At 41.2% G+C, this 27,002-nt stretch overlaps 3 protein-coding genes across 3 annotated transcripts; 1 reads left to right on the top strand and 2 right to left on the bottom strand.

Moving 5' to 3' along the window:
- Positions 1-566: 566 nt before the first annotated feature.
- tsfm (Ts translation elongation factor, mitochondrial) lies at positions 567-3,833 on the top strand. The gene is made up of 6 exons (XM_049732838.1): positions 567-712; positions 969-1,112; positions 1,195-1,323; positions 1,429-1,551; positions 1,816-1,897; positions 1,987-3,833. Exons 1-6 carry the CDS (start codon positions 665-667, stop codon positions 2,379-2,381), a joined length of 921 nt encoding a protein of 306 aa, XP_049588795.1. The 5' UTR covers positions 567-664; the 3' UTR covers positions 2,382-3,833.
- On the bottom strand, positions 2,593-11,355 carry smarcc2 (SWI/SNF related, matrix associated, actin dependent regulator of chromatin, subfamily c, member 2). Its single transcript, XM_049732836.1, has 26 exons — positions 11,217-11,355; positions 9,337-9,456; positions 9,167-9,252; positions 9,009-9,090; positions 8,791-8,883; positions 8,610-8,679; positions 8,393-8,462; positions 8,240-8,315; positions 7,922-8,166; positions 7,733-7,857; positions 7,592-7,645; positions 7,466-7,503; positions 7,215-7,345; positions 7,074-7,145; positions 6,847-6,960; positions 6,598-6,751; positions 6,408-6,524; positions 6,239-6,301; positions 5,905-6,163; positions 5,648-5,809; positions 5,513-5,574; positions 5,323-5,443; positions 5,026-5,186; positions 4,727-4,861; positions 4,292-4,640; positions 2,593-4,133 (listed from the first exon to the last, which is right to left on the bottom strand). The coding sequence occupies exons 1-26, from the start codon at positions 11,325-11,327 to the stop codon at positions 4,069-4,071; spliced, it is 3,135 nt and encodes a 1,044-aa protein (XP_049588793.1). The 5' UTR covers positions 11,328-11,355; the 3' UTR covers positions 2,593-4,068.
- A 1,405-nt stretch (positions 11,356-12,760) lies between these two features.
- c1ql4b (complement component 1, q subcomponent-like 4b) lies at positions 12,761-25,407 on the bottom strand. Its single transcript, XM_049732839.2, has 3 exons — positions 25,078-25,407; positions 23,506-24,689; positions 12,761-14,464 (listed from the first exon to the last, which is right to left on the bottom strand). Exons 2-3 carry the CDS (start codon positions 24,043-24,045, stop codon positions 14,285-14,287), a joined length of 720 nt encoding a protein of 239 aa, XP_049588796.1. The 5' UTR covers positions 24,046-24,689; positions 25,078-25,407; the 3' UTR covers positions 12,761-14,284.
- Positions 25,408-27,002: the final 1,595 nt, after the last annotated feature.

Raw genomic sequence — 27,002 nt, 5'->3', positions numbered from 1 at the left:
TTACATTCACATAATCAAATATACTGTGTAAATTAATCCCAGGATACACAGTCCTGGTGTTTAGGAAATAGGATATTTTAATCATACAAATAAAATATAATTTATTAATAATAAAATAATGTTAAATGACATTATTTTATTGTCTGACTGACAATACAGGAGAGAAAAAGATCTTGAGACATGAAAGCCACAATGAGAAGTAATCAATGTTGGTCACAACATTTAAGAATAGTCTTAGTTGAATTGTGTTCTTTATGTCTTCATTTACGATAGCCATTGTATTCCTTACTGTCGGAAAAGTTTGCTAAGGTAAGACCACAACCCTTGTCTGAACAAAGGAATACAATGGCTAAGAATAGTCTTGTTTCCCAAAGCATGACGTGAAGGCAATACAAACAAATAATTGAGCTCCACCATAGGGGGAGAACTTATAGTTGGTCTCTTAGCAAAGAGCCTCAAAATTGCTGAAGAACTGTTGGGTCAAAAGGTTATTGAATGTGCGTCTACAGTTATCCTCCGTTACGCTAGAGAGCAGTATACCGCATTAATTGCTTCATTACGTTTGACTCTCCTCGGCTTCCATAGACAGCGTGGACGTCAATGACATTCATTTACTGACTCATTGAGTTTTTTGTGTAAGTGCTCACGCGTGGATACTAGTAAGATGTCATTCAGCTTTTTATTCAGATCTCTCAGTAAAGATGTGGCAAAGGTGAGTAGACTGAAATCGATTTCTAATATTGTTTTGAATTATTACAAGTTTGTGTTAAGCTTAAGATGGTTTGTTTCGTCCAGTTCCTGAGTACCGCCGATCTGCACTAAATGACTGTGTTCCAGAAACGTTGAATTCGTAAACTATTTTATATTAGATTCGAACAAAGTGAATGGATGATCATGTTATGCGCACTTGGCATCGATTTACAATAAAGACACTGGAACACGTGAGCACGATCCCCTGTCACCTTCAGGTCAGCAGTCACACTTTGCACTCAGCATGCCATCCTCTTCTGGCGGCTGACAAGAGCCTCCTGGTCAAATTGAGAAAAAGCACTGGGTACACCTTTATAAACTGCAAGAAAGCGCTGGAGACGTTTGACAATGACATAACACAGGTTTGCATTTGGATTTCTTTACCCCACATGATGCTCTGGTGTGCTGCGTAATGTTGACTAACGTGATGTGTCCATCTGTCAGGCGGAGGCTTGGCTGCACGAGCAGGCGCAGAAGGAAGGCTGGAGCAAAGCAAACAAGCTGGAGGGTCGCAAAGCCAAGGAGGGCCTCATTGGTGTCTTTGTGAGGGATCAAGTTGCCGTCATGGTGGAGGTAGCGGAATTGGATGGAACCCATCTCCATATCGTTGTTAAAAATACAAAGTACAAGTTAATATAAAATATTTGGGGTTGTTTTTCAATATTGTTCATGATTCAGGTCAACTGCGAGACAGACTTTGTTGCCCGCAATGAGAAGTTTCAGCAGCTGGTGAAAGATGTCGCCTTCTCCACCTTAGCTCACCACCAAAATAAAAGCCAAAGTCAGACAGGATACATGAAGGTAGGGCTATGTTTGAGTTTGTTGTTCCCATGCCAACTGCCTCTCAACTGTATAAGTGCCGTCATAAACTAAAAATTAAATTCTGTATCTGCTAAAAATCAAAGTATATAGGTACGCATTTAGAATTGAAATATAGAAATAGTTCTTGCACATCAACAAGAACCCCTTTTTGGTTTCAGCCTACAGCTTCCTCCCCCTGCTAATTATACCACACTTTTTTTTTTTCCCAGGTATTTAAAGTGAATGTCATTGTGTTTATTCCAGAGTCTCCTGGTGTCTGAGGAACTGAGCAAACTGAACGTGTCGGATGGAGCCACCCTTGCTGATCAGGTGGCTTTAAGCATAGGTCAGTAGCAGTGATTGTTTCATGCGACTGCGGGATTCCCGTCGTTGTTATATAATACTTTAATTATGCTAATTGTTCTGTCCTATCAGGTCGCCTGGGTGAGAACATGTCAGTGAGGCGGGCGGTGACCGTAAGCGTCCCCGCTGAATGGAACATTGGCTCATACGTTCATGGTGGAGTGGCGGGCCAGACCGAGGTGGCCATGGGACGCTATGGCGCACTGGTTGTGTTCCAGGGCGGAAAAGAAGAAGAACAGCAAAGTTTGGGTCGCAAACTGGGACAGCACATTGTGGGAGAGGCGCCCTCGTCCCTTGGGAACATGGATGACCTGCCGTGCGGTGAAAGCGAGACGCGCCTCCTGCCTCAGACCTTCCTGGGAGACCCCAGCAGGACTGTGGCCCAGTTTCTCAAAGGTCAGCAAGCCCGAGTGCTGGACTTTGTCAGGTTTCACTGTGGGGAGAGCGCTGGTGAGGAAACAAAGTGATGAAATAGTTTTGATGTCACAATGAAATGCTCATTTCTTTTTTAATAATCTATTACAAAATCCAGGCTTATGCAAAATGCATTTTGTTTTAATTATAATGGATGGATGGATGGATGGATGGATGGATGGATTAATGTATATTGTAAAGCACGACAATGACGAAACAATAAGCCACTTGCCCAGTACATTCAAAAATAAGAGAAAACCAAAATTAGTTTTCCACATACTTTTATTTTTTTTCCCTTAACATTGTGGAATTAAAACCTCTTTAGATTTTAGAATCCAAACTGCCAGATTGATCACGCATTGAAGACAAGAGTCACTGAGGACATTTGGACATTTTGGAATGATCAATGCAAGAGCTGCTTCCTTCAGTCGAGTGAAAACATACAGGAACTGAACACGCACATTCTGTAAACGCTGTTTTTCTTATCACAATGTCAACGCGATGGAGTCATAACACAGATGTCGGTAACTTTACTCACAGCTTTGGTGAGATGCGAAATACTGACAAAACATGAGTTACACTTCATGACACACACACACACCCACACACACACAATGGCACTGGAAATAAAACTGCATGGTTGTAAGAAAGTTTACAGATTTTCAAGGCATGCCTTCACACACATCCTCACAATCACACAAAGGTTAGTTAGAACTACAAAGGTAACAATACTCCGTTACAATGTCGATATCAAAGAAAGACGATGGAAAAACAGTAAAAAATATAAAAATCGATTGGATAAAAAGTGAGGATATTGTTGCAGATATCAAAGGACACAACTCTTCTTTTGTCTTTTTTTTTTTCTTCCTTCATTTTGAAACTTCAAACGAACCGGTTAAATCCTCTTCATTTCCACAAACAACAACAATAAAACTCACTGAATAAATGTGAGATAAAATGATTAAAAAAAAACAACAACATTTTGGTTTAGCAATAGACACAAATGTTGAAAAAATTGCGGTTGCTGCTTGAGTCATTCCTTTCAGACAGCACTACAGTACATTCCTCACAATTCAAAACATCATTCTTACTCTCCAAGTGCTGGAACGTTATTATTAAAGTACTTATAAGTTATTTCCTCGTTGTCAGAAATAACTGGCGGGGAACGCTGTCAGTATTTGCAATCAGTTCTCATATACTATGGGAATTGTAACAGAAGATCCGGTTTACAGTACGTTGTTTCAAATGGCATCCAGACTATGTTCAGTCAACATTTCAGTCTTCGCGTAATTGACCCAAGAGTTCCAATCAATCCTTCAGAAAAGGCATTTAAGACCGTAAAAGGGTTACATAAGTGCTTAAGTTCAATTTCATGGATGCTTCAAGTCTTAAAACGAGACCCAATGAAAGATTAAAAGTGCATTATTTTTCATAACATACTGTAAATGTCAATTAGTACCGACAATGGGACTGAAGAGACATCGGAATGATTCGAGATTAAATTAGGACTCTTAAAAAAAATAAAAGCAACAGGATGACTCTTCGTTTCCTCCAGCATAAACATGTCAAGACCCTCATAGTTCACCAGAAATGTCAAACCGTGTAGTGTGTAAACTAGTCATCTGAATTTTCTTGATCCAAATTAAAAAGCTTGTCTTTCATCAATTGTCCAGTTGGATAAGAAACATTAAAATGCTTTTTTTTTTTTTTTTTTTTTTTTTAACGGCAATTCTTCAATTCTTACTGTGGGGGTGGAACCAGAGCAGAGGGGTGAAGTGTTTCGGCGGGTCGAGGAGTGTTGGATTCTGTGAGTGACATGATGAGAACAGGAGAAAACATTGGATTGACTGTAGTCACAAAACTTGAATGTGAATTGGATCAGAAGAGCTCGCAGCTCTTTTCAAAGGATTCAACGGCAGTAAAGTCAGTTAGCTGCTTCTCTGTGATTTTGCTTCTCACTGACCGTGGTGTGGAGGCGCGCTGCCGGAGTGGCCAGTCACAGGCTGGCCGGGGGGGCACGGGGGCGACACGTGGGCGCCCGGAGGCGGATGGGACTCCGAGGCCGGCGGTGGCGCTGAGGCCGACGGCGCGGGGCTGGGGGCCGGCTGCGGCGCGCTGGCGGATTGCTGAGCCGAGGCCGAACCTTGGGAGACCGAAGCGGTCTGGGGAGGATGAGGACCCCCGGCTTGGCTGTGCTGCTGATGCTGGATCTGCTGGAAGTGCTGCTGGCGAGCTCTCATCTCGGCGTACTTGAGCTGCTCCATGTGGAAGGACTGACGGTCGGCCAGGAGCTGCTGTCGCTGGTACTCCAGCTGCAAGCGTGGAGACAGACAAGCACACGTTCAGAGATAAGTTCTGCCTTGGAAAGTAACATGTCTTCTCACAGTCCACCACTCACAGCCTCCCTCTCCCGATCCATGATGGTTTCCAGTTCCTCAAAGTGGCGCAGTTTGATCTCCAGTTTCTTCATTTGGGTTTCCACCAGCAGTGCCACCAGAGATTTGATCTTCCTCTCCTCCACAGCAGCCAAGTGCTGGTAATGACATAAATGACAATTATAGTCCGGTACAAAGTAGATTCTACAGTTGAGTTAGGGATGGATGATTATGGAAAAAAAAAAAGTTAGGCACTTTTTTTTTACCAATTACCAAGCCCTAATTTGAGTCAAATGATTTTGTGCCCTAATAGTCTACGCACCTTCGCTTTGACGGCCGCTGCCGCCAGCGCGGACGCAGCGGCAGTGGCCAGGTTGCCCTCGCCCACGTCCCGCTCCACCTTTGCCTTCTTTTCGACTTCACTTTCAGATTCTCTTTGGCCTTCCTCACCTTCTTTTCTATCCTTCTCCTTCTCGCTGTCACCTGAAAAGAAGAAAAAAAATTCAAATCAACTTTCCACCTTTAGTGACAACCTGATTTTCTGTGCATGTGACAGAAAAAACATTTATTAAGTGCTGCATTACGCCTAATGACGTTCAATGACGGCATTTTTGCCTACCCATCTCCGACTCAGCTTTGTCCACCTCCCTCTCGCCTTCAACTTCTCTTCCTCTCTCCTCTTCTTTCTTCCCATTTTCTGCTACTTTCTCATCTTCCTCATTCGCTGCATCTTTGTTGTCCTGTAGGGGGCGGCGGTGGGGCATGAATCAACCAGCGTTCACAAAAGCGGGACCAAAAACGCATCCTACCTTGGTATCCTTCTTCTCCTCATTTGACTGGCTGTCACTCTTGCTGTCGTCATTGTTCTCATCTGAGCATTAGGACCGCCATTAACATTTTCAAATTGCCTTGTTGGATTATTGTGTACACAGGTGTCACCCTACCTGGTCTCTCGCCTTCCTCCAAGACAGTGCCGGCAATGCCGCTACCCTCGAGGCCGTAAAGAGGGTCCTGTCGTCCACTGACCCTCGCCGCCTCCTCCACCCGCCGCACGTGAGCCTCAACCAGGGCCGCGGGAACTTCCTCCTTCATACGAGAGAACTCCTCTGAGGAGAAAGGGAGGAGATTGTCAAGTAACTACTGACTAAAATCTGTCTGTGCATGTGAGGTGCATGTAGTCTACTTGGGGGCGAGATCTCACCCAGAGCAGATTTAGCCGCTGCCGAGGCCACGCGAGGGTCCACTACCGAGGCGAGGAACGCCACTGTGCTCATTACGGGGTTTCCTGCTTGGCTGAAAGGCACCGGCTGATAGGCCAGCGGTCCCAGGGACGAGTAGCTTTCCTCCAGATAGGGGTCTTCGATGGGCAGGCGAAGGAAGTGAAGGATGCACTCGTCCTGCGTGCGGCTGCCGACATGCTCCGACACCTTGTTCCAGTCGTCCTTGTACATCTCCAATCCCTGAAAACAGTAAGATTTACGTTTTAATATCCAACGGCATTGTGATGACAGGTCACAGTGGTCATATTGGTGTACCTCAAGCAGTAATAGTGTTTCCTGCTCTGTCCAATCCCTCATAGAACTTGCTGCACTCTTGCTCTGTGCACAAAAAAATATTACATCATCAATATGGTGTCTCAACTCAAATTTGAACATTTTCATGCTAATGACTACAAATCACATCTGAATTGTTTTGGATGAATACCTTGGCGGAGCCGATCTTCTTGCTGTACATGTCAGTCCGAAGCCCAAAGTTCTGCAGGTCGGCTGGTTTATCTTTCACTTTATCCGGGAAGGACATTATCTGCTGGGGCGTGGGAGTCTACAACAACGCACACGATAAATGACGCTAATGTGTACGTATGTCCGTGTGTTTGCGTTGTACATGTACAGACCTGTGACGTCTTGGGCTGTAAGGGTACCAGACTGGACGGCGTGTCCGCAAGGACGTGGAAGTGGGAAGTGGGTGGAGGGCCCATGGGGGTGGGCCGGCTCTCTGAGTCCACCTGGTAGTTGATTAGGCCCCACTGCTCCAGGAAGGCGTGGACTCTGCCAAATTAAGACTAAATTAGACACTGCTGAAGAAGCGACACATGCACACAATGACCTAAACAGGAAATGGTCAATGTCCACTACTGCGTTACCTCATGATTGCACAGACATCTCCAGCCAGGTTCCTGCGGCAGGCGGTAGAGGTGAGGTACTCCTGAGGGTTTAGTCGGTAAGTGTCAATCATGAAGTTCCTGTATGCCAGGTAGCTGTTTGAAAACGGGAGCAGAGAGAACATTTCAAGTATATAAAAGATATGACTTGACGTTGTATGTTTCAAGAATCATAACCAATGATGCGTTGCAAAAACGACTCTACTTACATCTCTGGGGTTTTCGATTTATTCTTCCCATTGAAGAACTCTGGAAGGGCTCTGCGCTCGATAGCATGAACACTAAGGGAATGTCACAATGAGTCATGTCCAGTAGGTGAGCTTACAAAAAACTATGTGGATTTGTGTTACCTGTTGTAATCAAACCAGGCAGCGTAGCTTGGTATGATGATGTGATGCGTCTGCTCCGTCACATTGTCTTCGTGAAGGTCCGCGCCTTTGATTGGTTCCCCCTTAACACTTGAAGAGCCCTCTTCCTCCTCCTAAACGAATAGAAAAATTGGCCACAAAATTAGGTAGCAGCACAATCTCATGAGACAATTTCATATGATCAGAAATATTCTTTTTAGTGGTATAGAAGATTTATGGTTGCCACTTTTTACCTTTCCTGTTACTTCCATGGACTCATCCTCCTGCTCGTCTGTTAAAATCGCAGTACACGTACAGATTGGGTACAGAAGTTAGAAAGTACAAAGACAAATTTTGACAAAATCCAGTTTTATTCTCACCCAAATCTGCTCCTCCCTTGACTGGTGTTGAATCTGAATCCTTCTTGGTGCTATCTAGAAAAAGAAGATAAAAAGGGAATCAGTTGCAAAACAGACAAAGATTTCTTAAAACGAATTCGGAGTATTGAAAATTCGGCGCACTTGTTTTGGCTGCATTTCCGTCTTCAGATGATGGAACTGGTGATGCGTCATCCAAATCTTTAGTGAGATCTTCTTGTTCCTCTTCCCTTTGGCCCCGTTTGGATTTAGTGTACGGGGTCGTCGGCCTGTCACATGACACACAGACATTAAACTTGGCTATTCACTTTTCATTTAACAACGGTCTCACACCCTTTTTTAGTGTTCTTCTTCTTGCTCTCCTGCGGTGGCGGTGTGGGAGACGGTGACGGCGAGCGCTTCCTCTTCTTGGCACCGGCGGGCTTCTTGTCTCTCCGCTCATCCGCAGTGGTCACCTCGTCCGTAAGAGTTTTGGCCGATATCCTCTTCCTCTTGGGGTGGCCTTCTCCCACTTCGTAGTCCTCCTCATTCATCCACTCGTTATACTGGTCCAGGTCTAAAATCCACTTTGCGTGAACCTGCAGACCAAGACGTCAACGTCAAGGATTCTAAAGGCAAAGTTCTGTAAGGAAAATTCTCACACTCAATTACCTTCCTTGGCTTCTCTGAGCTGGGGGCATCTTCCACAGAGGCCTCAACCTCATTGGCTGGGATCCAGGTGTCATAACTGCAGGTTGTGAAAAGATAAAAAAAGATGCTCTGTAACTAAGAAGGATGCTTGGAAAGCTCCAATTGGGAACAAACCTGTCAGGAAAATATCCCCAGTGAAGGAGAACTTGCTTGTCCCTCTTCATCACAGGGCGCACCCACTCCTCTGAAGAAAAAAAAAATGTAAATGAAACCATGATGTAAACATTGTAGCATTCCGAATTACTATTTAGATTTGCCTTTTTTTGGAACACTGAATTTTAATAAGACAAGTCAAACATTTGACCCAAACCCCAAACATTTGAAGCCTCACCTTCTTCCAAGCTGCCAGGAATTGGAACAACAATGTGGGAGCTGGCGCTTTTGTCTTCAGTCACTGAGCCCTGCAAAAGAATCCACAAATGAGAATATTCTAAAGACAGACTGAAATCATAACTTTAATATTATTTGCTAAAGGTTGGAATCACTCATATAAACTGTGGTTAAAAACACACCTGATGTCTCTTGATGATGTCTTTCAGCTTTCCCAGAAGTTTTGGCTCTATGTCAGAGCTCAAGTATATGACCGGTCGACTCAAGCAGTTATTCTGGAGTACAAAATATATACACTTACAATACTCTAGTGTTGAGTAAGAAGAATTTTATGAATGAGTGTCATATTTTTTAATTGACAGTTTGTGTGTAATTAAATATACAAGCGAGAAAGACTCACCTGCACTAAGGACTTCTCAATGGTCATGAACATCTCCACGTTTCGGTCCATCCTAGACGGATTCTGAAAGTCAAATCTGCGCCTACCAGGACATTAGACTGGAGTTACACAAGAAACTGCACCATGTGGGGTCATGCCAGCTGGAAAAAAAGTCTTACCATCCTTGGTCACTTTTGAACTTGTAGGCAGCTGCAAGGATATGGCAAAGAGCGCCTCCGGCCTTGAAGTCCAGAAAAGATTTCATCTGAAGACAAATATTATAATTATTCAAAGCAAAGGCCTTTAAGGATTTGGTAACATGTTTATAGAGCGTGTGTCAAAGACATACAGTCAGCTTGGTGAGCGGGGGGTTGCTGACATGTCGGCCAAACACTTCCTCTTGGAATTGGAGAAGCTGGACCACAAGACTAGACAGAGACTTGTTGGTTGGGGGCTCTGCTTGGATGTACTGAGAGAGGAGATATATTTCATTTATGATTAGGGTTAGGTTACAATAGGGATATAATACTCCTTTAATAGTAAAAAAAAAAAAAATCACTACACTGGTTGTATAACTAGATCACATGCTAATAATCAGATTAGTCAGAATATAAAATTCTACTATTTACTACCTCTTCACTAGTAGTCACATGTTTGAGCATTTATCAATAGTACATTGGTTTTCATTGCTAATTCATTGCACTAGTTCAGGGGTCGGCAACCCGCGGCTCCAGAGTCGCATGCGGCTCTTTAGCCCTCCCCCTAGCGGCTACCCCGGAGCTTTTGCAAACATGCGTGAAAATGTAATATGTTTTTTGTTATTGTTGTTGTTTTTTTAAATATGATTTTTAGATGTTAATCATGACACAAAAATTCTTATGCTGTAAAAAATGTATGTAGTTATAAATATATTAAAATGCCGAATTTCAGAATGGCGTCAAATAGCCAAATTGCGTCATAGCCTGCGACACAGCACAGGCGAGTTGACAAGGGTGTGAGTGACGGGCCATGGATTCAAAAGGCAAAAAGAGAAAGATTGCTAATGAGAACAAGAGAGTTTAAGAAAGACCGGAATGAACCATTTGCTTTCATTGCCAATGCCAAAGGATTGCCTGCATGTTTAATTTGCAATGAGAAGTTGTCAAATCACAAGAGCAATTTGGAGTGACGTTTTCAGCCAAAGCATGCTAAATTTGCTGCCGATCACCCAGTTGGAATTCAAAGGAAAGGCGCAATTGCAGTGCTGGTGGAGAAATTGGAGGACCGAAAAACCGGTTTCAAGTGGATTGCATCTCCAAACTTGACTACTTCTGCAACTTTTGTTGCAGCCCGGGAGATAATAAAGTTCGGAAAACCATTCGCCGATGGTGAGTACATGAAGGATTCATTCACATTCATTCTTAAACATTTAATCGTGAATGTTCATTTTGTATTTGTAGCCTCCTCAAATATTTTAATAGTTGGCATGCATACAGTCTATGTTGCCTTATAAAAGGCTTTTAGATTTTTGCGGCTCCAGACAGGTATGTTTATTTTTATTTTTTTGGCCAATATGGCTCTTTGAACATTTTGGGTTGCCGACCCCTGCACTAGTCGGACATCAAATCAAAGAGCTTAAGCCTCATCAGTCGTTCTAAGGCTTAAAATTCAATATTCAATATCCAGTTGCAGTTCAAGGTTCATGTACTATTTGTCCTGACTAGCAAAGCAACTAAGGAGCTCGATTTTTAAGCATTAAAAAAAATACTGGTGATCCTTGAGGGTGAATTTGGCACTTGGCTTTTTTGCCCTTTATTGGAATGGTTTAATAATAATAACGCTTTTATTAGTGAATTGTCATGCAGCGTAGACATGGGCAGCCCCGGATCCAGTCGTCGCACGTCACATCCAGCCAACATCTGGATCTGCTCCTCTTGCGCCGTTAGCCGATTAGCAACCTAGCTAGCTAGCGTGCGAGCCCAATGAGTGAAGCCCAGACTCGGAAGCCAGTGCGTGCGCCACAGCTTTCGTCATTGCAATCGAATTAACACGCGAGGATAAAGGCACGGGCGACCGCATCTGGCTCCGCGGCGAGCTCAGCATCCTTTTGTATCCTGACTCGGGTGAAGCGAGCGAGCATCTGGACGCTGAGCTCCCTCCCTCCTCTTTGTCACTGCCTCCAAAGCCCGTGGCTTAGTGTCCACGTCTTCGGCGTGAAAAATGGAAGTCTACAAATCATGCTGCCAGTACCTTTTTGTAATTCTTTCCCAGCCAGACGCGCACATTATCAAACTGAGAGACTGTATCGGACGCTTCGAAATATTTGACATTCGGGCCGCCGTCTTTCTTCCGTACCGCCATCTTTCCCTGCAGACAACTGGACGACGTCGGCCGCCACCCAGGGGCAGCGCGGTGGTACTACAACACATTTGCTGTAATACATCAAAATATCCAGCAAGAGTCGCTGTTGTAATCCCCAAAAGTGTGGTTTTTACGCGTGGCATCAGAAATTAAATGAAAAGATGTAAATCAAGATAAAACCCAACCTAAACGCAAGTTAAAAGACAAAACACATTTAAAATCTTAAATTAAAACCAAGATGATGAAATAAATTTTCTAATTTATAAAAAAAAACGGCAAGAACTGATACATTTTTATGCGCGCTTTTCAAGATTAATTCGTTCCATGACCGATTTTGTAATTGAGTTAGCATGTAAATGTATAAATTTACCCCATTGAAATGAATTGAAATGGCACTAAACCCCCAAATCATCACAATATGCGGTTTTTAAATAATAATAATAATAATTGTGTTGGAAATGGCGTGTTATTTTGGATGACGTTTCTGGGCTCTCCTGAAAACTGATGATTATGGATGTACAAGGATTCCACCCAATACCAGCGATATAGCATTTATGGTGGTTTTATCCCATACCCTAAAAGAACATAATAAATTATGATAGATTTAATGCCATCGCTACAAACCAGAGGCGGAGAATCTAGGACCTCTGGGGCATATATGGCCCTCAGAAACATTTGAGCTATGCAAAATGTACTAAACAATAGATTTTTACAAAGATTTTTATCATTTAAAAAAAGGAAAACTGAAACGTAGACAGCATCGAGACAAGTCTGATCGCTTTCGTCTCTCTGACCTTTTTACTTGTTCTCATTTATTCAAGGCTTAAATATACTCTAGTGTGAATGTGTGAGATAGTGTATTAGTGTGACTAAAGCTAATTTGCAAAAGTCCAAAGACAACATTGAAAAGTGGTGTGCAATTGATATTCCTCAGACTCTGCATGTATGTGTGTGAGTACGTGTATTTGTGTGTGTTTGAGAGAGAAAGCGAGAGTGAGCCTGAGAGAGAGTGAGAGAGAGGCCTATTGATTATTTTAATCCGTCTATTTGTGAGTCTGTGATCCTCTCGGATCGCCCAGCCACAGAGGGATTGCTAATGGGGCTGAACGCTTCCCTCCTCAACCCTCACTCCCTGTCCAATTAACTTAACGTTGGAATCTGCGAGAAGGTGCATTGGGATTCACAGAGGATGGGGGATGTCAACCCCCACACCCCCAAGTCCAATTGCTCAAAAAGCTCTCATCTGCACCACATTTAAACCTCCTCGCGAAGAACAGAACACACTCTCAACTTTGATTAAAGATTCATCACAAAATTGGGCAAAAGGTGTTTCAAACAGGCAAAGCATATGTGACCTCAAATATAGATACTAGATAAATAGTGACACATTGATAAGCCTCACTTTATAAAATGCAAAAAAAAAAGGAAACTGGTTGTTTTAATTTTTTTATTGTGTCTGTTCAAGTGTTGAGAATGCCACGAACAACCAAGCTTACAAAGTACTGTGACAACAATGGCTACACACACGTGACAGCGGCAGAAGACACCGTTGGATGTAGCATGGCACGCAAGAGGAATGTTTGTGTCCTGCCGTGTCACACCAGCGCAATGGTGACTTTCATCAGAATCAATTCAACATCCACACTCACGCTATTAAGCATCACTCACAGGGGCCCAAAAGTCTCTGGCACAGGTCAAGCGTGTTGCAATACGTTTTAAAAGTTACATTTTGGATACATTGGCGTATTACATTACTTGATGCATTTTTAATATGACAGGCACACTTTTGTTGTTCTGTCCTTTTTTCATTTTCTTTATTGACATAAATGACATCCATTTACATTCAAAGAGCCACAGTCCCTGGTTAGTGTCTTGTATTCCCTCAAATGTCAAGCAACATTGGCACAGACTTGGATTGCAGCTTGAAAACTCAGCTTTGATTTGAGAAAGGTTTCATGCATGAAAATTGAAAGGAAAACAGGGCGTGTAAGGCACAGAAACCTATTTGGATGCTCAAAACACCTGCATTTGAAAAAAAATGAAAAAATTACCAAAGTACTTTCACAGGTAAAATTAATGAAATAGGTAGTCAAATGTTCACTTTGCTTGATTTTGATGAGAGGGTAGCTGCTCCTACGATTAGCTTAGCATAAAGCAAATTTCAAAGTTCTGTTCAAAGCTACAGGAGGACAACTATAATAAACACAATTTTGATTCTTTAATTTTCAGTTTTGTGCTCATTTTTATACACATCTTGAACTTCACTTGAGATGTGAGGTCATCGTTGCGAAAATTGTGGAAAAGGCACGCAAACGATTCACAAACTTAGAATACATAGTCACTACAGTGATCTGATAAAAAGGGGAATGTTTTTTGTTTGCGTTCTTGAAATTTATTTGGCAGTAGATGTCACTGCAAGTGAAAAAAAATATCCATGTTCCCATTTTGTTCTTGGCTACATTCACTATGGAGATAGGTGAAACCAAAAAGAATCAACAGACATGGCAAGCATGTTGTTGTTTTCATATTTTGCACAATATTTTGACATTATTTCAAATGCAGTTGGAACCAAACCTCAAAGGTCAAACCAAAATTTCAACAAAACAAAGTGTGCTTGGACTTTGAACATAGACATACAACACATACATACCTTTTTTGCAAACACAGTCAGCTACAATCAATATAGTTATGATTTTTTTTTCAATATGATGTTTATGCTTAACGTATATCTGCATGAGGAGGTCTTGTCTCTGTCGTATTTAAGTGTGTGTGCGTGTGTCTGAGCAAATGTGAAATGTACATGGCATAGAATTACAACTAACCAGGTGTTTGTCTGAGGTAAATGTTAACTGATGAAAATACAATTCTATATTCATTTGCTAGAAATTCTCTTCAAAGTTGGCATGACCGATGGTAGGGCGAGACCGCAGCAGAAGGGGATGATGTCGAGAAGCGTGTCAGTCAGGGTAGATGAGGAAGCCGGAGAAGGTGCTGTATTTGTTGGTGTTGCCGCCGTGAACTTTGCCGCCGTCCAGCTGAACGCACACTTCGTCGCCTACGTCTAAGTGCAGGATGACACTGTTGGCGGCGTAGTCGTAATTCTGGTCTGCATCTTGGGCGATGGCGCTGGCCCTCACCTGGAAGGAAAAAAAAAAATGGAGGTTGACAAAAAAAAAACTGTTGCTCGCTTGTGGCGTCACAATAAACAGAAACAAGTGGCCAAAACAACTTTACTACAAACTGTAAAACATTTATGCTTGAGTTGTTTTCAGTTTCTACCACCATTGAATGAAAACCAGTCTGCTCCATCTATATCAATGTCATTTTCATTTAAATGGAATCTTAGTGTGGCCCTGTCTTGGTTGTAATCATGTGATTTAAAAGAAATAAAAAAAATAATCACCACCACATTATTAGGTACACCTACACTGCAATTAAATAAGAACAAATTGTAGGGCAAAATAAAAAAACAACTTCTGTGAACCGATGCACTGCCAGTAAAGCATTTGAAACAGTCAGAGACTTCATTCATCCTCTTGCAAGCTCACACATTAATAACCACCAAAGAAATGGCGACAACTGATGCTCACGCCACGTGTTTACACGGCTGCTAACAAATGGGATCTAATGATGTCTGTACAGATAATAATGGCTCCACATGCCAGAAAAGCTTTCATTAAGGCTCGCGTGAATGCGTCTGAATTTGCCGGCGTACCTGTATATGTATTGTCATGTTCATTTCCTCCTCTCAGAGTCAGACACATTTCCTCTAAGGATTTATTTGAACCCATTTCGGGGGGGGGATTGTCACTGTGATGGCAGCTAGGACAGTTGGATTCATTATTTTGATTGGCGGTTCTTACTCGGTAAGCAAATCTGTTTATAATGAATTGAACCTTTGTTGGGTGAGTCACACAATTGTGGAGGAAAAATCTGTGGATAAGTGACGACCATTGAAATGCATTGGCAGGGAAACAGAAATCAAATAAAAAAAAAACTGCTAAACATTCACTTTTTTTTTTTTTACCTAAACAAAAAAAAAAGTATGTTGTCTGTTGACGCTCTGAGGTGGTCCTCGAAACCTAAAAGTGGTTTTCCATCACACATTTTCTTATCGGAGGTCAAAAAAGTCACTTTTTTTTTGTAGTGCAAGTAACGGAGGCTCATCTCCATCAGTCATGAAGCTTTTGTGACTTCCATGTGATTAAAACAAAAAAACAAATCAGTCCTCCATTTAATGATTAGCTTCCGCTTCATCATTTTAACTCATTACACAATTGATTTCTCTGTGGGTACAATTGCTCTATTTAAAAAAAAAAACGTGAGTAATTTTATTCTCCATCGCAAGACAAATCAAATCAATACATCCCCTTTTGTTTTCATTCCACGCACACCATCACACTAATTGTTGCCTGTCCGTCCAGCCCCCCCTCCCCGCCTTCATCCCATTTGCACCGCCATCGCTCCCTCTTCATTCTGGGCCCATCTATCCATCTTTTTGTGTCCTTACACTTCAGTGGGATGCCGGTCACGCACACATTTTCTCTCCTCACCATGGCGGTGTTGGCGGGGAGCAGCGACTAAGCATGTCCCTGTCCGGTCTAAATCGGATTGATTAACGGCGTGCTGCTGTGGCAGGTCTCCTGGGGACCGCAGCACACCCAACCCACTCCTCCTGAAATCAAGATGCACCGGGGTAGCCTACACACCCTTGCAGGATTCGGTAATTGGTAGTTGGACAGCTATTGCAACTCAGCGCCTAATAGGTCCAACCCCTCAATAACGCTATACAATCACAATAAATGTGGGACAGGCTGCAATGGTCAAATGGACCCATCAAATACTCGCAGGCGGTACAGAAAAAAAAGAACAGTTCTACGTCGGGTATAGCGCTCTTTTATTTTATACGAGAGTCTGTTTTGCGAGCAAGGGACAGAACAATTCCCTGAAGGAGGCCTAATGGGTATTTGGAGAAGTATAGAATGAAAGAGATTCTGACATCTTGTACATCCAACATCTGTCTACATGGTTGAACGCTGCTAATATTCCCCCGATACTCTTCTCAGCTGAGTTGCAGGCTGACAGGCGGTTGGAACTTGCTGCAAATAAATACCAAAGCATTTCAATGTGAACTTTTTCTTCTCTGCATTGTACTTAGTCCAAGAGAAGCAATTATTAAAATGTAAATTTTGATCACATACTTTGTTATACGTCCTACAATGCATTGTAAAAAGCTAATGATCAAATAAAAATTACAACAATAATAATGATAATAATAATTGCTTAGTGATCAATGAGAAGCGCTAGCAGTCTGATACACACCTCTGAAATTGCAAATTTGCTCAAAATACCTTTAAATATGAGAACTAATCATCAATTTTTTCCCACTAATTATCAATAATAATTTAACAAGGAAAGGAACAGATAAATATCAATATGTAACCATTAATTTATATAAATCTCTGCAAGTGTCCACACTTCCACAACATTCCTAGGAAATCACAATGTCCCATCACTGGTGTCTATGGGCAACATGTTGCTACCCCCTGTTCTAGATTATTAAATTATCAAAATAACATATTTCTTAAGTACGTAAGTTAACTAAAATATTAGAAATGCTTTCAAGGCTGAACATTTTTCTACAGCTCATATTATTACGTCCATATAGTATTTCATTAGATTAGTCGGGCATACGTATGTATCGAATGAATTGGTTGGTGATTATTATGGGATGTAGTTCTTTCAAAAAGCCAGCTTCGAGAGATGAACATTTAAATTATAAATCATGAATTTGATTCTATCTTTCTATTTTAATGTAATAGAAAAAAAGTCATTGTTGCATACTGGCTCGAACGGGCTGTGTCTAACAGCCAAGCCGAGCTCTGATATTAATGGGGGCTTATTATAATGGCCTTTAAAAAAAAATGAACATCATCTATTACATTAGCTAGCCTAAAAGGACACCTTGTTATTTATGTTTTTTTTATGGTTGACTTTCTTAGAAACAACACGGGTGTGAGTCAGCCTCACCTCGGTCAGTGGAGATGCTGACATTTAATGTGTTTATTTTATTTTTTTTTTACTCATGATTAATTCATGCCTACTTTCTTTCCAGGAAAGAATTCTCATTTCATGCTCATCTATACTTAGAATCTGTTTTCCACCATTTACAGAGACATTCATTTTTATATAGTGTAAAATGTTACTGCATTTCAATTTTTAATATTGAGTTTGGATTTGTTGGTAGCAATTGTGATGGTTTTATTATACAATTAATTTATGAACAACTAAAAGAACATTTCAAGTATTATCGTACATGCTTCTTTTGGGTTCAAGTTCATGATTTAGTTCAGGCCTTTAAAAATGTTCATTCATGTGTGGAGCAAGCTGACCTCTAAAGACTTTTTCTTAAATTGCTTCCACTTGTTTCCATTTATTAAACCAATTGGACCTTTTTTCCCCGACCGGTTCCGCAGAATGTCTAGCGGAAAATCTAAGCACAGATGAATCTAAGCCTCGGCTGTCACTTGCAATCAGAGTGAAAGTGCTTGTTTGCTTAAAGTGGGTTGAGATGCCGAGGCTTAGGCTGCGAAAACAAGTCAGGAAAGACAAATCAGGATTATTGTCAACAGCCGAGTGGAGCGATAGTGACAAGGAAGTGGATTTCTGTCGGTGGGTCCGAAGTTGTTGCGCTTGATCCTTTGCCGCCGGTAAGAAGAGCGGGACCCCGAGGGACAATAGAGAAGATTACACTCCGTCCACCTTTCATGGAAATGGCGAGCAGATGGCAAATTCACAATAGCATTTATACACCAGTGGATGCCGAGGGTGATTTAGATGTTCCTGAAAAATAATTGTCAATGGCGAAGGGAAGTTTTCCCTTGTTGAGGCCAACCTGAAAAGTCTTGATTTGATTGTTGATCGATAGTTGTTTAATTTCATATTTGAAAGGCAAACATTTCAAAGCAGGTCAGGTCATTCCACATATTTTTAATTGGGCTCTTTTTTTTTTCCCAACTATGTCGATTTGAGTTCATGCTTGAGCATTTTGTTAGAAATATTCAGCTTTTTTTGCTATTCGGAACTCTATAAGCTTGTATATATATTTTTTTATGGAGGACTTAGCTGTTTTTCCCTTCCAAGGTTTATCAGAATAATCATTTAAAAGCTGCATTTCCTTCATAAGGCTGAGGAGTAAGCTCACAAAGAATGATATTTTCTTCACTTTTGTTTTGTTTCACGCTGCTTCTTAATCCTCTGGTAATAAAAGTGACAAGATGGGTTCACTGTGATGTACGGACCTTTCACAGCGAAGCGAGGCCATTGAGACGGCGGTCTCTTAAACTCACTACAGGGATTGCTGAGGGTGAACTGGATGAGAAGGGCAATTGAAAATGTTTTTTTTTTTTAAATTCAGTTAAAGGTGCCATGTTCTTCCTGCCTCCATCTACATGTACCAGTCAGAGGTTTCCTGTTTTCATTATCCAGGTTGACAAGGAGCCTTTGCTGCACCCACTAATTGGCATATAAATGCTAATATTTTTCCCTGACATTCAAGACCCTTGGTGTCAAGATTTTGATTAGAAAGTCTCTAATTGGCTGGAGTTGAACACCTTTGAGGGGAAAGGAGAAAAATTAATCGCATTAAAAGAAAATCAGCACTAGCAAGTTATAATAAATGTGCGGTATTATTATTTGATACATTATTTTTCCTATACAGAGAAATTTATTAGAGCACCAGATTTGTTAAATGCTTTAATGCGGACGTGTGAACTAAAATCTAATTGTACTATGTGACCAGAACTGTGGTTGGGGATCACTGTCCGAGACAGCGTAATTAGTAACTCCTACCTTCCATGTCACATCTCAACCTATTCGATTTCACACTCATCCGAGCCTCAACTTGGGCTCATACGTTTAATTACATGAACCTTTACACCGGCCGTGCGGGTACATCGGCACAAACTAATTACAACCAATTGGAGAACTGCAGCAATTAATACTCATTTTTATTGATTCTTTGAATTTTTTTTTCACCATTTTGGTCATACTAGAGCAATAATAATTATTTTATTCATCTTAATTTGCAACATGATAAAGAGGAAAGCATATGATGTGACATCATTTTACATTAAGTCAAAAGTTACTCACCAGTTACTCAGCGCTTGAGTATTTTTTCTATGAGCAATTAACTTGTCAAACTTTTTCCTTTTGAATCATCTTGAGTAAAACGTTCGGCTACTCGACCCACTTCAATGCAATCAATTAATCACCATTTATATCTGTATATTTTCATATTTATTTGAGATAAAGATAGGGAATATTGCACATGGATATCTCTCATTAATTATTTTCCTTTGCAATTTGATGTAAATAGCACCATTTTTCAATTCATTCCCCAAATTAATTCTTAACAGCCAATGAACAGCTTGTAAAACTGTATTTGTATTTTTCCATTTATTTACCATCTACTTTATTCATCGAAATTGTTACGCCCACAGATAAAGTGCAGCGGAAATCATTAAAATGTCGTTTCTTTTGCCATGGCAGTTACGGTTAACTTTTGAAGGCATTCCTTTACATACACAGACGGACAGCCTCACTAGGAATAATGAGTCTTTAAAAAGAAAGGCACCTGCAGCAGACAAGGCACATATATTATCCTCACCCACACAGCCAATCTTTTTCTTTCCCTGCAACTTTTTACACCTTGCATTGTTAAGGCCGAGTCTCCACGGAGCGCGTGTCAGAGCATTTTGTTGGCTTTAATAAGGCCGCTGCCTTATTAAAGGGAAGGTTTATCCAGCGCTCGGTCTCCTTGTGCTGTACATGTTTGATTCAACCTGTTGCCACACTCGCATAATGAGGTCACTCAATGTCAACGGCGGAAATGCATCTTTGGCCAAGATATCGAGATGATCCTGACCGGTGATGTCATCGAAAGACACGTGGACAGCCAAATGACCAACCTTGCACACCGGTTTTGGACCGGCTATAAATATTCTTATTATCACGCCACGCTCATCAGTGTAAAGGGCAAAGTACAACTGGATGGTGAATTATATATCAATTGAAAAGGTCGTCTTGCGCAACACCTCTCTGAATCTTGAATTATGGGAGACAAGGAGAGAGGAGAATTTCTTCCACTTGAGATCTGAAAAGTCAACTTGCACATGCTAACGCTCCTTCATCAGCTTGTGATTGTTTCACGCCGATCTGGTCTCTTTCCTTCAGAGGACACTCATGTGTTTGCGCTCTCCTTCTATGTCCGGTCTCATGTGGAAATCCATCCATCTCTCCCTCGGCTCACCTGTCTGACTGTCTCGCCAGGCGTCCCTCCCTTGGCTGTGTCTTACTCTTGTCCCCCACTGACAACACAGTGATCAGCACCAGTCTGATGCTGTGAAGATGATTACATCCTTTTAAGTGTTTATTATGTTGCTATGGTAATTTGTGCTGACTTCAAAAGCTCAAGACAAAGGTTGGAGTATTAAGAGGGCAATTAGTTATAAGGAGTTTTATAGGGATATATTTTGTTAATGGTTGTCCCTTGCTCAAGAGGCAAGTGTGTTACTGCACTACTTAATCCATATATATATATATATATATATATATATATATATATATATATATATATATATATATATACAATAATACAATAATACAATAATACAATAATATGATATATAATAATAATAATACTACAATAATATATATTACAATAACAAGTGAAAGTAGTTAGATGCTTTCAAGTATGCCAAATTTGTTAGCAATTGATAAGCTGCCTGTAATTCTATGGTAAACAACCACAAATATAAGTTTGCACGGAGATTCATTTTTGCCAATGAAACATCCTCGTCAGCTCATTATTGTTTTTGTATTGAATCACTCAAGGCTCTAAGACCTTTCAAAAAGATTTTGGTAAAATGATGTAACCACAGTCTTTGTGAAGTATAAAAGGCTTTTGTCTCGTCGGGGGGTCGGCGTGGGAGCAGATTTCGATGTGGACAGCTGGAGGCGGTACCAAATTCCTATTACCATTTTAATCGATGAACACAATTAATGATTGTGATTAGTGATTTTTTTAGCGTATTAAAACGATTTTCAGGTGGTGTTGTGTTGAATTGATGCGTGATGGAATCGCCAACCACCAACTTAATTGATGCAGTGTTTTATAATGCAAGCAAATTGACCAAATTAAAGTTGTACATATATTTTGGGTGTTTTAGTTAATCAGTAGCATATTAAAAAATACCTTGTAATGATCCATTTAGTTGAACAAGTTTTCAAGGTTTTGCCGTTTTGACCTCATGTTCACAAAATAGACAGTAAAATGTGACGGAAAGATCAGCCCTGAATTGGGTTAAATAATTTAGTTGATGGAAAAGATAATTAATGGGGAAAGAGTCAATAGGCAGCGTGGGCTGTAAAAGGGTACGTGTAAGGAGGGGCACAGGTTGAGTGGAGAAGATCTCATCTCAAGGCTATGAAAGATTTAACAGCAGAACATGACAGGAATGACAATTTGAAGTCTCCTAATTTTATGTGGAATTGAACTGCCCTCACTTTTTACATTGTGCTTTATGGACATCTTGTCACATCCATGAAAAACGCAATATCTTGTTTTGCTGTTTTTACAGACTTTATAGCTCACATAAATCCCGCTTTATAAAAATGCACGTTTTCATCTGTGAAACCAGACTAAAGCTGGCATTGATTCAAGCGGAACATCAAAACTAAACTTTTGGAAAATTTCCTTAATAGATTGTATATGACTACGACAAAATTAATTCAGACATTGATTGTTTGACGAAGTCATTGGTGGGTTACGCTGTGTCATGAGGCAATGACGCCACTATTTCTGTAGTAGATGTCCATTCGGAGTTGTGTGTGTGTGTATGTGGGGGGGGGTCTTTGTGTGTATGGGTGTGTGGGGTTGTTAGGGGTTCAGTGCATCTATATTTGCCAATTGTTTGCCAACAAACACCAATCTATGAGATGCGACAAAACAACAATATTTTTTATTTACCACACAAGAGTGTGATTCCAATTTCCCAATTTGCAGTGATGTTGCTGTTCAACATTCCGCAAAAAATGTAGCATCAAGAATCCCAAAAATAATAAGTTCAAAATTCTAGCCCCGATAGTATCCCACTCACATTTAATGAGCAGCTGTTTTAAATTGTAGAAAGGGTCCACTTTACAATGTATGCAAACAGTGAAACAGTCGGTGCACTAATTTCTTTGCGTTCATTTTCTTGTTCAAGTATGTAAATCAGTAGAGCGGTGAACAAGAACCCATCAGCCTGGCAGCTGCTGTCAGTAGATGCACCAAGTAAATCATCTACTGAGCCATCATACACAAACTCATATATATATATATATATATATATATATATATATATATATATATATATATATATATATATTTATTTATTCATTCATTCTTCTCCTGGTGGTAATCCCCATGGTGCCATCACTCTTCTATTCGCCAGTACACATGTCAGAATCAGAGCTCCTCCACAGAGCCAGGGTTTAGTACGCCAAGCTTGTCAGCGATTTCCAGAAGGAAGCATTCAAGGCTTTTGCTAGACATTTGTAGGCTACTTGTTTATTTATTAGCGTCAAAGTCGCAGCTCCTCAGAGGACAGTTGCCAGCTGTTGCATGCCGGCTTTGTTCCACCAAGACATGGAGAAATTTTTATCCCCTTGTTCGCTTGCCTGTCAATCTCAGCTCCGCTCTCCTTGCTGGCAATTATTTGTACTTTTTAGTTTCCATGTAAAGGTCGATTTCTAAGCAGCTTTGTTTTCCATTTCAGTTTGGGTCAACGCTATTTTTAAAAATGCTGATTCATAGATTCATTTTGTGCAAAACTGAAATCCATTTAGAAAGAAGCATTTGATTTGCTTTAGTGGGCCCCAAAAAATATTTGGTTTGTCAAATCTGGCTGCCGAGCAGAGTTTTAGATTGATTGGTGACCTGTCCTGGGTGTGGTCGTCTGCCTTTTGCTCATCTGTGGCAGGCTCCACCTCGCCCGCAACCCTCAACATAATAACACATTTTCCTCTCCAGTCGTATTTGTTAAACAAAAAAAAAAATCGATTGATGCTCTTGAATCACATCAGTGCATCATCAAAACAAAAATAATAAGGACATTTGGAGGTTATACACACTCACCTGCCCGTTCTTCTTGAGGTCAGCCCACATGCTTGTCCCATCCCCTCCTCGCATCAGGACGTGGTAGGTGAAGTAGTAGATGCCGGGCAGAGGGCAGGTGAACTTGCCCGTACTGGGCTCGTAGTAGTTCCCCACATTGGTCACCACGTCATCAAACTTCAGCACCTCGCTTCCTTCGTGTTGTTTCCGCAGGCCAGCGTAGAATGCGATTTTGGGGATGTACGAGGAAGGGCCATAGCCACCGGGCCCGGGCCCCGGCGGCCCAGGTGGACCGGGCTTCCCGGGCTCTCCAGGTGGGCCTTTAGGACCCGGGGGACCAGGAAGTCCTGGGTTTCCTCTAAAACCCTGTTTGCCCCTCCGGTTTGCCAAGTCTGGGGGCTGAGGGGAGGAGCCAGTCAGCTCTCCTTGAGGGGGGGTGAAAGTGTCGCACACCATCTTGCAGCTCCCCAACATCTCGTAATGCGTGCCCCCTCCTCCGGACGCGCCCCCTTTGGTGGTGTGGACCAGTAAGGGGATGGCCACCAGTAGGACCAGGACCATAGCCACGCCGACTCCAGCCCCAATTACGCGCTTCTTGCGGCTGAGGCGGGAGGTGGCCAGCGTGAGGAAGTCCTCCTCCCCCTTGGCTGGAATGGTTGTGCCGGCCAGGCTGAACTCTGGGTGGAACGTCACCAAAGGAATATTGCAAGCGTGTGCTTGTGTGCGGGACTGCTAAAATAGGGGCGGATTATTATTTTTTTTTTTTGCTTGTGTCAATACATTTACTCAATCTTTTCGTCTTTATAAGACAATTTATGAGCACTCTGCACTGACAAGACTTCCTGAATGGTTGTTTTCTTTCAGGCCACAATGTTCTCGTGTGCTGAGGCAGAGGGCTGTCAGGTGGGGTCTACAGTATTCCCACTGGGGTTCATCTCACCCACCACATTTGGGGGGGATGACGCTCACTTGGCTGTCCGCAGGAAACTGACAAATACGGGCTCGTTTATTCCACCCAAATCGTTTGCTTTTTACTTTGACTGGCAGTCACCGATGTATCAGATCGAGATGGGATGTCGTCCTCTAGTTTTTCGGTTTAAATGCGAATTTACAGTTCACAAACACCCAGATTCTGAATAACGAGGCAGTGCATGGGAAAATGTTTGTTTCGAAGCCGTTTTGGTCATCACGGCAATCTTTATGATCTGCAGGGGAAAAACATTTTATACACACATTGATACTCAGTGAAAAAAAGTAAATACTGCAATCACTTTAAATTCAAAGCCCTTCATATAATTTATTTGTGCATACAAAATATTTTTGTGTGTAGAATAAACATTTATCTTTCACCTTGAAAATATTCGATGCACTGATAGTCACGTGTTGTATTTTATTTAGTACATTACTGTATTATACATATAAAATCAATGTATATTTACACTTCAGGAGCCTAAATTCACTTTTATCAATCCCAATCGACAAACTCAACTCGCTAAATCTCAAAATTAAAGAGTGTTTTAATTTGCATAAAGTTTGATTCATTTCAATCATGCACTAGAATTAAATAAAGTAGCGAAGTAAAGAAAAACTCACCGTGGGTGTTCGTTCGTTTCCTCCCTCATGATGCAGGAATAAAAACCTCCAAACGAGTGCGCCGGCTGAAGTTGAGCTGCGATGCAAACTTGCTTTTTTTTTTTTTTTAAACTATTTAAAAAGAACTATGGCAAGAAACACGGTGGGAACGAATGGATGAATGTCACTTTAATGAGTGACTTAAATTGTGACAAGTTGACGAGACTTCCGCCGCAAAGCGAGCTTGCATGCAGAGCAACAGTTTCCTCACTTGTTGTATTTTCCGCGCGGCTCCTCTTTCCTCCTCACAATGCGCCTACGACTCCCTCCCATCTTTCTTCGTACCTCCCTTCTCCTCCATCACTCATGCACGCGCGAACATGCACGCGCATACCCCCACATGTGACCTTTTCTGGATTCCGGAAAGTTTAATTAGAGCTCGTCTTGACATATAATTATGTAAAATATAATGACCCCAAAAAAATGCTGAAGCTTTGATATCACTCGTGATGTTTAATATAACCAGCCGATTTTTAAAGAAGACAAATGTAAAGAAAATGTTTCGGTTCTGTTTACATGACCTGGAAGTTTGACACCCAGCCTTACTTAGCTTCTTTAATAATTAAAGCTTCGTCTGCCTTTTAATTTTGTTGTTTAAGGTTTGTACCCACTTCAGAATTGTGAGGTGGATATATGCCAACCACTCAGCAACTCATTCGATTTTTTTTTCATGTTGTTGTAATCTACATAATGAATTAATTCTTCAAATACTTTACAAGTTTCTGTCAGATCCAAGGACAACATCATTGATTTTCTGTCCATGGCATTGCCTTTGAGGCTCTTCCCTAAAATATTTAATTTGAGAGTGAGCTGGGTTGAGAAAATGCATCATAACAGGACACACATTTTTGTCTTTTGGATGCTAGTGGTGCCAGAATTAGAATAATATATTTAAATAATATCAGTTTGTTGCCTTGAAATTTTGAGTTCACCCAATATTTTTTTCAGTGTAGTTTCACCCATGTTGAAACATTTTTTGTTTTTTTGTTTTTTTGTTTTTTTTTGTTTTTTTTTTATCAAGTTCTTCAGTTTCTTTAAGGGCGATATCGTCACAAGCGAGATCATGAGTAGAGGCTTGCCACTCAGCATTCTAACAATCAATAATGGCCTGGAAAAAAAATAATTGCCAAGCAACAGCAGCAGATACACTGTATAAAACAAATGGGATAAAAACAAAATCTCAAGGCAACAAACTGGGACCAAATTTGACATCAACAAACTACTTGAAGATTTCCTGGTTTGTTGTGTTGGTTAGCAACATTGTGGCCGTAAATGTAAATAATTTATATTTCAAAGTTAACATAGATGACTTTTTTTTTTTTTTTTTTCCTGTGGCTAAGGCTTTTTCATTTCTTCTGAGAGTGGCAGACAGCAAGCCTAAAAAGCATCCAATGCTTAGTAAGCTGTAGAGTTTTTTTCGGGTGTAGAGATCCTGTTATGTACTGTGAGATGAGGACACAGCACAGAACTTGCGAAAAGAAGATGCTTATGTTTGTGTCGCTTTCAGACCTCGTTAGAGATGAAAGATAAATCGCTGTTGACACCCACCACCAGAGCGCCAACACCTTCCTCTGCCTTCCTTCCTTCCCTCTGGCTTCACAATTCATGGGAGACCTGAATAAAATAAGTGTAGCTTGTCAAATAGCGTATTGCTTTTATAACATTATCACAGTCCATCTGCTCTACCAAGACTGTCATAGACGGGGATCAATTAGAAATATTTCTATGGGTGTTTTTTGCACCAGGAGCTCCAAGCATTTAGTCAGGTGGTAGCCCTCCAGGGTAAAACTCGACTTCTATGAGCTGTCAGTTCTGCACCTCATTTATTCATTTCCCAACTTTACCGAGCAGGGATGCCTAGCAGATATTGAATATGGATCAATAGA

Source organism: Syngnathus scovelli, chromosome 11, assembly GCF_024217435.2.
Source record: "Syngnathus scovelli strain Florida chromosome 11, RoL_Ssco_1.2, whole genome shotgun sequence".
Lineage (NCBI taxonomy): Eukaryota > Metazoa > Chordata > Actinopteri > Syngnathiformes > Syngnathidae > Syngnathus > Syngnathus scovelli.
Note: the sequence above shows the minus strand (reverse complement) of the source record. Positions and strands in the feature narration are given on the sequence as shown.

Bases quoted from the DNA above. Each gene is read 5' to 3' on its own strand.
- c1ql4b (XM_049732839.2), bottom strand. From the start codon at position 24,045: ATGGTCCTGGTCCTACTGGTGGCCATCCCCTTACTGGTCCACACCACC. The intron at 14,465-23,505 runs GTGAGTGTGTAT...TTTTCCTTCCAG, and splicing joins ACCTCAAGAAGAACGGGCAG to GTGAGGGCCAGCGCCATCGC.
- tsfm (XM_049732838.1), top strand. From the start codon at position 665: ATGTCATTCAGCTTTTTATTCAGATCTCTCAGTAAAGATGTGGCAAAG. The intron at 713-968 runs GTGAGTAGACTG...TGTCACCTTCAG, and splicing joins TCAGTAAAGATGTGGCAAAG to GTCAGCAGTCACACTTTGCA. The intron at 1,113-1,194 runs GTTTGCATTTGG...TCCATCTGTCAG, and splicing joins TTGACAATGACATAACACAG to GCGGAGGCTTGGCTGCACGA.
- smarcc2 (XM_049732836.1), bottom strand. From the start codon at position 11,327: ATGGCGGTACGGAAGAAAGACGGCGGCCCGAATGTCAAATATTTCGAA. The intron at 8,680-8,790 runs GTGTGTTTTTAA...ATTCTTTTGCAG, and splicing joins ACATCATCAAGAGACATCAG to GGCTCAGTGACTGAAGACAA. The intron at 5,187-5,322 runs GTAGGCAAAAAT...TCTTCTTTTCAG, and splicing joins CAAAGCTGAGTCGGAGATGG to GTGACAGCGAGAAGGAGAAG.